Source organism: Mobula birostris, chromosome 8 (assembly GCF_030028105.1).
Source record: "Mobula birostris isolate sMobBir1 chromosome 8, sMobBir1.hap1, whole genome shotgun sequence".
NCBI lineage: Eukaryota > Metazoa > Chordata > Chondrichthyes > Myliobatiformes > Myliobatidae > Mobula > Mobula birostris.
Window position 1 is genome coordinate 137,921,508 of NC_092377.1, and position 8,822 is coordinate 137,930,329.

At 42.9% G+C, this 8,822-nt stretch overlaps 1 protein-coding gene across 3 annotated transcripts in view; it reads left to right on the top strand.

Moving 5' to 3' along the window:
• The window catches only part of polm (polymerase (DNA directed), mu), a 29,657-nt gene extending 23,884 nt beyond the window's left edge, over window positions 1–5,773 (top strand). For all 3 annotated transcript variants that reach the window (XM_072266398.1, XM_072266400.1, XM_072266399.1), the window contains 2 exons: window positions 2,692–2,775; window positions 5,207–5,773. In XM_072266398.1, coding sequence (XP_072122499.1) covers window positions 2,692–2,775; window positions 5,207–5,293 — 171 coding nt within the window. In that variant the 3' untranslated portion in view covers window positions 5,294–5,773. The remainder of the gene's footprint in view (window positions 1–2,691; window positions 2,776–5,206) is intronic.
• Window positions 5,774–8,822: the final 3,049 nt, after the last annotated feature.

The following is an 8,822-nucleotide window of genomic DNA, read 5'->3' on the forward strand; positions in this document are numbered from 1 at the left end:
ACCTAAAAGAACATTTTGGAACAATTACCACTGTCAGAATTGACAGACTTTTAAATTAAAACCTTAACTTTGTCAGAATATTGATGAAGGCTGTTCAGGCACTGGTAGAAAGAGGAAGGGAGTTAACATTTCAGGATGAAGACCCTTCATCAATATTGTGACAAATATTAGCGTTTGAAAAGGAATCAGAAGGTTTTAACTTAAAAGTCTTGTCAATTCATTTTTCTCATTTTCTATGTCATTTATTTTTAAAAATTTCTTCTACTGTTAGATTTCTAGTCTGTTTAGTTGAAGATGCTTAGTGACCGACTGTGTAATAGTGTTTGTACAGTGACATTGGACCTATCTAAGTGTCACCTGCTCTCCTCAGTATTGCTTGTAGTGCTTCTAGTTCTCCAGTTTGAGAGCTCCCACCCTCAGCTGTAAGGTGCTGTTAGAGCTGTTTCTCTTGTACAATGGAACTTCCAATACATAAACCCTACTCACTTGGTCATTTTCATCAAGCCGGCTCTTTGTTATACACTATGTGCCTTTTCCCAGGCGCGCATTATGATGCACTTCAAGGCAGCGCCTATGTTATGGATGTTCTGGATCTTCTGTTAGCAGAGAGGCCATGGATTGCCTGTGAGGTGCTGGCTGAGAAGAGCCGCCTGTGCAGGATCCTCTGACTTTGACACTGGTTTTCTGTCGATACTGATGTCTTTATAGAAGTCAGCAGATTAGACAGCGATCAGCATAGCAGTCATCTCTACTTGCCACAGTGTGGGCGATGGTGTAATCTGACAAGTACTGGTATGAGAACGGGTACTAGTCCTTGAACCTGGTACATTGCCATGTGGTTACATGATTGACTCTGATAGACCAAAGTGTTGGATATGACACACAATGTCAGACGAAGCTATAGGAGGGCACATTCCAACTGGAAAGAATCATTGACGTACTGTATGTCGTGAAATTTGTTATTTTACGGCAAGGCTTAAGGAACTACGATAAAGTTACAATAATAAATGATGCAGAAATGGAATAGCAAAGTAGAGCTCATGGGTTGATGGACCATTCAGACATCTGACAGCGTAGGGGGAAGGAGCTGTTCCTGAAACATTGAGTGTGGGTCTCAGGCTCCTGTACCACTTCCCTGATGGTAGTAAAGAGAGGAAGACATGTCCATGGTGGTAAGGGTCTTCTGTGTTGGAAACTGCTTCTTGAGGCACCAGCTTTTGAAGGTGGAAGACTGAGTACGGTGCACCGATGTACAAGCCATGAGAAATCTTGGCCAACCTGGTGACCCGGTATGGAGAGCTAGATTGACAAAATATCCTTCCCTTTTGATTATGATCAAAGAGTTCCCATGATAGTGCATTTTTCCTTCTCGTCACCTTTGTACACCTAATACAGAAATGTTCTTCTGGCTCCTTTGTCCTGCTTCAATCATTGTTACTGTTTGCTTTTGTTCTTCCTGTCCGTATTGAAAGTGTCTGTTGACTCCACTGTGGTTTGCCAATGAACTGGAGACGGGAACTAATGGGTGAGACGTCTGGTGGGATTCACAGTATATAGTCTGCACAGCTGTTTTCTTTAAAAGGAAGTGTGATGAACCTTGCGGCTCCTGATCAAAACTACAGCGTCTTCTCCCTATAAAACAGGGCCATTTCCTTCACAACAGCCGAGGGAGGTTTGTTCTTCATTCGCAAATTAATCGCAATGTTGTCTCCAGGTGTGGTTCATGGATGGGGGTGGGGAGGGAGGTGTGAGGAATTAATTGATCATCCCCATTCTGGTGAGAAAAGTGTATCATTGTAGACTACAATCAAATATTGGTGGACTGTTAAATAATAGTACTACTATTGCTTAACATTTATGATCACCTTCACAAGACTGGCTATGTATGAATTGGAAATCAGAGTTAGAAACAGTACGTTCTCCTCCAGTACTGAGGGGTTTAACTTTTCCCATGTTAAATGGGAATACTAAGATTGAACTTCTGTTGATCAAAACAGTTCAGACAACAGATCAATGACCTCAAAGTTTCAAAGAAAATATTTTATTTGGATCTATGTTTAACTTTAAAGCTGGGTAAAAAAAAAAACATGTTTGACTTAAAAAGAAAAGAAAAATGCTGAAACACTCAGCAAGTCAGGCAGCATCTGTGGGTGGTGATAGTAACAGGTCAGAAATCCTCATCAGAATTGAAGTTCTTCCAGCATTTGCAGTATGCTCAGATTTCCAGCATCTGCAGCTTCTGAATTTTCTCCATGTAATAATACATGGAATTGTTAGAATTTGTAGCTCAGCAGCACTGTAGCTCTTAACCCAGAGTAACTGAACCCTCCCGGAGCAGGAAGGTCCCAACTTACAACAAGTTAACCAATTTTAGCTGGAATAATAGGAAATTACCTTTCATGCCAGCACCCTGGAGTGAGGGACAGCACCACATCCAGGAGTTTCCAATTGAACATAAAATGCTCCTCTCCTGTAAGGGGTAAGTCCATGTTAGTGAGCAGGCTTTATTTTGGAGCGGGAAGTTATTTGGGTAAAGCCAGGATTCTACACAAGCAGAAGTTGAAGGAAGATGGGTAACTGGTTAGACTGCATAGTCTGGAAATGCAGTGAAACTGATTTACTCTGTTCCACTGAATTGCACGGAGAAATCGGCCCATTTTGGATGCAAGTGGCTTGTTCTTTGTCTTGCAGCTCTTTGAACGAGACCTACGCAGATACGCCAAGCGTTTGAAGAACATGAGTCTGAGCAGCCATTCTTTGTTTGACATTGAGCAGGTAGGAAGTAATCGAAACTTCCCTCTCAGTCTGCTGAACAGTATTAAAGGAAGGGAATCCACCTGGCAGTCTGAAGTGCTGACTGTAACTGTGTCGCACAGTCGGCAGGATGAATTGTATGGCCTGGTGCTGTGTGGTCTGATTCTAAGCACCATTGAGATTGTGCTGATATCCTCACTGTACGGTGGCACCACTTCCCCATTTCTAATGTTAACATTATTCTTGGGCAGCACAGGTGGTGCGGCAGTTAATGCTGCTGCCTCCTGGCTCCAATGTGATCTGGAGTGAGTGTGTGAGAGTGTGTGTGTGTGTGGTCACCGCTGCCGTGTTCTCCTTATGGCCCCATGGTTTTCCATGGATATTTATTTAGATTTCCTAATGTAGGACAAGGTTACTTGTTGCTGTGGATTATTGCTAGTGAAAATAAATGGTAAAGGAATCAAAGGGAGAGAGCATTATAGGAAAATGAGTGGTATTGATGACTCAGTGAGCTGAATGGTAGCTACTGTGTCAAGTTAAAACAATAGCACAGCATTTCCACATGATTAATTAAACCACAAAATTATCCAAATGAAACAAGACTTTGAGTTCCTTCACGTGAGCATTGTACAATGCAGTAGTATGTCAGCACATTTTTAAATTAATTTTTCAGGGTTGGGCATTGCTGGAAAGGACAGTATTTAAAATCATACCATTAGCTGAGTTCAGCCATGCCCACTGTGTTGCCTAGAAAACGAGTCCCATGTGCCCTCAGCTGGCCGATAACTTGTTCACCTCCCCTTTCCATGTACCAGTCCAGTGGACTTTAAATGTTGCTAAGGTGCCCACTGGCAGCTCATTCCAAAAACAACCCACCATTTTCACTGACAACTCATTCCAAATACACACCACTGTCACCTCCAAACACTCATTCCAAATACACGCCACCATCACCCCATTCCAAATACACGCCACCATCACCCCATTCCGAATACACGCCACGGACAGCTCATTCCGAATACACGCCACGGACAGCTCATTCCGAATACACGCCACCGTCACCCCATTCCATATACACGCCACGGACAGCTCATTCCGAATACACGCCACCGTCACCCCATTCCGAATACACGCCACCGTCACCCCATTCCGAATACACGCCACCGTCACCCCATTCCAAATACATGCCACTATTCCCTTTGTCCTTTTTAAATCTCTTGCTGCTGGTCTTGTTTATAACCCCCTTCCTGAAAAATGACTTTCTGCTTTAATCCTGTCTGTGGTCCTCATGATCTTATATACCTCTGTCAGGCCAGCCTTTAATCTCCGATGTTCCAGGGAATAAAGTCCTTGTCTACACAATCTCTCCTTGTAACTCACTTGTATACCATGAGACACAGGCCTCCAGTCCGAGAAGCAACTCTTAAACATCGCCTCTGCTAGCTCCCACTGAGCTAATTATGAATCCAGTCCAATAATTCCCCCAAAACCCATGCAATCTCCCCTTTCAGCCTAGCCTCCATGAGGGAACATGCCAAAAGCCTTACTGAAGTCAATATAGACAGCGTCCACTACCCTACCCTGATCTACCCTCTTTGTTTTCCCCCTGAATGAACTCCTTTAGATTTATTGGGTATGACTTCCCATTCACAAAGCAATGCTGACTGTCCTGAATCCAATCCTGTCTCGCTAAATGCTGGTAGATCCTTACCCTCAGAATTCCCTCCAGTAATTTATCCACCGCTGATTTCAGACCCACTGGCCTGTAATTTCCTGGCTTGTTTTTGCTTCCCTTTTTTAAACAGGAGTTTGTTGTCTACCCCTAATTCAGAAGGTGGTGATGAGCCGTCCTTCTGGTGAAAAATGCCTTCTCAGTTCTCGGGCCGGGAGTTGCCAGGATTTAGCTCAGGTGAAAGTGAAGGAGCAGAAATCTGTGTCTAAGTGGCAACATTGTACAACTTGGAGTGGAGGTTGCAGATGATGGTGTTACCCTATGTCTGTTGTCCTCATCCTCATCCATCGTGGTGATAAGGGCCGTGGAGTTAGGGGATCCTTGTCTGGGTGAGTGACTGCAGTGTGTTCTGTTAAAGGTACATGATACAGCCACTGTGTGAGGGTTCAAAATAAATTTATTATCAAAGTGCGTATATGTCACCATATACTACCCTGAGATTCATTCACTGCCTGGGGGTGAGGAGGGTGGATGAGTTGCCATCTAAGAGTGATTAATTATCCTGGATTATTTGTCATCTTGAATATCATTCAAGCTGCACTCATCCCAGCAAGTGAAGAGTATGACATCACAATACTGACCTTGGCCTTGCAGATGGTGCAGAGGATTTAGGATTTAAGGAGGCGATATCATGTTTTTAGAATAAGCTATCATAAAAGTGAAGGAATGTATTTCCTACTAATTATCCATAATGCTTGTTAATTTTCTACCACATTTCAGAATGCATTTTTGCCAGCTGCTACAGAAGAAGAAATCTTCGTCCATCTAGGATTGGAGTATATACCACCTCATGAGAGGAATGCTTGATCAGCTGAGCTCAGGCCATTGGAATACACAAATACTGTGGAGAATGGTTCCGGAAAAAAATATTGGTAGCACTTTTGTCAATTTACACTGGGTAAAAGGTGGGCACTCACCCAGGACTACTGCTGTACAGTAAGCTGTTGAATTTGTAATTCATGATGGTACAGATTGTTCAGCAGCTTGGATGTGGTTTCTGTCTGATGCATATCTGGATGTGTATCAGTGGTTGAGTGGGATCACTGTCACTCCATAGTTTCTGGATTCAACTCCAACTCAAGAAAAAGATGCATAATGTCAGCTGACGTTGAGGGATCACTGCACTGTAAAAGGTGCTACTAATTTGAGATCATGTGTCCTCTAAGATGCATGTGAAATACCCCATGCTGCTATCATAATAAAAGCATGAACAATCTTCCCAGGATCATGGTCATCTGAACTTTAATAACTAAATGGAATAAAATAAAAGCAATAAGTTTGGAATAAGTTGTTGTTTTTGTGGAACTTTTTGCACTGCATTTTCCACATTGAAATGGTGACCACACTTCAAACAAGTTTCGTTTGCTGTAGAGTGGTTTGGCACAGATTGAGATTATGAAGATAGTATGAAACAAGAAGATGACAAAAATCGCATTTTCCAGAATCTCTTCATATTTTCTTTTTCTGTCAAACTACCCAGGCTGGTTGATTCTTAAAATATTCTGTGGTTTTGAAATGATGATGAAGAACTACAGATCTTGGAGCAAAAAGACAAACTGCTGGAGCATTTGTTGAAGCATGGGGATGGTTGCTGGTTGACTGTCTGCCTCCATAGAGTCTGCTTGACCCATTCAGTTCCTCCTGCAGTTCTTTTCACTCTTGTGTTTGTGAACTAAATTGTTCTATCATTCCTGTCCACTAGAGGGCATCTGTAGACTGAGCATAGAGCACGCTAGCGGCTGGATGGAGTTGTCCTTAATCAGTACAATAATTTCTATTGGTCTTCATTTCACAAAGTAGAATAAGCAGAAATTCTGGAAATTGATAAAAGTGGGTAATAAAATGGATACAGTAACACAAGACTGCAGTTCTGGAACGCCAATTCAGCAGATGCTGGAAATCTTGAGCAACACACACAAAATGCTGAAGGAATTCAGCAAGCCAAGCAGCATCAATGGAAGTTAATAAGCAGTCAAGATTTCAAGCCAAAATCCTTCATCAGGATTGGAAAGGAAGGGGACAGAGTTCTGAATAATGTGGAGGTGGGGAAAGGAGTAGAAGTTGGTAGGTGATGAGCAAGACTGGGTGGGTGGAGAGGAGATGAAGTTGGGAGGTGATTGGTGGAAGAGGTAAGGGACTGAAAAAGAAGGAAACTAATGGGAAAAAACAGTGGACCATGGAAGAAAGGGAAGGAGGAGGGGAACCAGATGGAGGTGATGGACATCTGAGAAGACAGGAGGTGAGAAGGTAACCAGGATGAGTAATGGAAAAATAGAGGAGAGGGGGAGAAATTACTACAAGTTAGAGAAATCAATTTCCATCCCATTATATATTTTTTTTCAGATGAATAAAGAGTAAAAGAGGCAAGAGTGGATATTGAACTACTGGAAAAAAATGATGCTGGGTGGTAGTAATAGGGGACAAACAGTGGATGAACTTGAACAGAATATGAGGTGCGGTTCCTCCAACCCAAGTTTGGCCGTAGTGGAGGTCCTGGACAGGCATAGGCCTGCCCAAGCTTATTGAAATAGAGGCACCTATCAGAGAGGGTGCAACACTTGACCTCTTCCTGGGGAATGAGGTAGGGCAAGTGGTGGAAGTGTCTGTTAATAAGAACCTTGGGTCCAGTGACCATATCCTATTAGTTTTAAAATAGTTATGGAATAGGATATGACCAGTTCACAGTTTCAGGACCTGAACTGCAGCAGAACAAATTTTGGAGACATTGGCGGTCGATTGGCTGAGATCATTTGCAGGGAAAGGAGTGTCAGCAAAGTGCAATGCCAAGCATTCAGGGCCTGCATGTTCCTGTTAGGGTGAAACAGAAGGCTGGCAGGTTTTAGGACACTTGGTTGATGAGAGAGATTGAGGCTCTGGTGAAGAAAAAGAGAGAGTCATACACTGTGCATAACCCACTTGCAACCTGTGAATCTCTTGTTGACTGCAAGAAGTATTGTGACACACTTAAGAGAGAAGTTGAGAGAGCTAAAAGAGGATGTGAGAAGGATTTGGCAGGCAAGGTGAGGTAAAATCCCAAGATATTCTAGAGAAACATGAAGAGTAAAAGAGTGGCTATGCTGAGAATAGAAATGGTGAGAATTTTAATTAATTAAGGGAATGAGTGGTGTTGTCTTGGAACCTATATGGAGTAGCAGGGAGGTACTGGAGGCCTTCAGGTGAATCAATCCCTAGGGTCTGACCTAGTGCATCCCCTGTGGGAAGCTAGAGGAAAAAAAATATGAAGCACCTTGCAGAGATTCTTGTGGTTTGAACGTGGAGAAGACCAAGGAAGTTATTGTGGATTTCAGGAAGGTGCAGATGAACCATCCCCCTCTGTGAATACATGGCTCCTCCGCAGACAGTTAAGTGCACCAAATCCCTGGGAGTTCACATCACTGATGACCTCACCTTATCCCTTAATATCATCTCCCCGAACAAGAAGGCACAGCAGCACCTCCACTTCCTCAGATGATTGAGGCAAGCGAGGCTCTCCCTTCCCCATCTTAACTGTGTTTTACAGGAGCACCCCTGAGAGTGTCCTGACAAGCTGCATCTCCATCTGATATGGGAGCAGTCAAGCATTGGACGGAAATTCCTACAAAGGACTGTGGGAATGGCTAAGAGGACCATAGAGGTCACCTTACCATCTATTGGGGACATTTATCAGGAGTGCTGTGAAAGCAGGGCCCTTAGCATTATCAAGGATCCCTCCCATCCACCCACCATCCTCCTCCACTTTCTCCCATCAGGGAGGAGACTTCGATCCATAAAAACAAGAACGGTCAGGATGGGAAATTGTTTTTCCCCTCAGGCCATTAGGCTTCTGAACTCCCTGCCGCATTGCAATCAAAGTGTCACTGGTTAATCTGTTCTGTACATTACCATATTTAATTTATGCACTTTATTTATGTGTAATCCATCTAGATTTTATCCTTACTTTCATAAGTTATTGTGTGTTATGTATACTACAGTACTTTACACCCTGGTTTGGAGAAACATTGTCTCATTTGAGGGAATACGTATATATAGTTAAATGACAATAAGCTTGACTTGACTTATCTCTGACTGACTACATGTGAGGTTCTCGATGACTGGAGAGTGACTAATATGGTGCACTGTTTACCTTTGTTTGTAATTTAAATAGGTGACTTGGATGTGAAAGTCCAGTACAAATCATCTTCAGTAATTTAGCGGATGTTACTAATACAGGTGGTGGTGTAGAGTAGAAGATTATGAAATTTTACAGGGGGATCTGATCAACAGGGAATGTGGGCTGAGGATTGGGAAACACCTTTCAGTCCAGGTAAATGTGGAGATCAAATCAGGGTAGGACCAC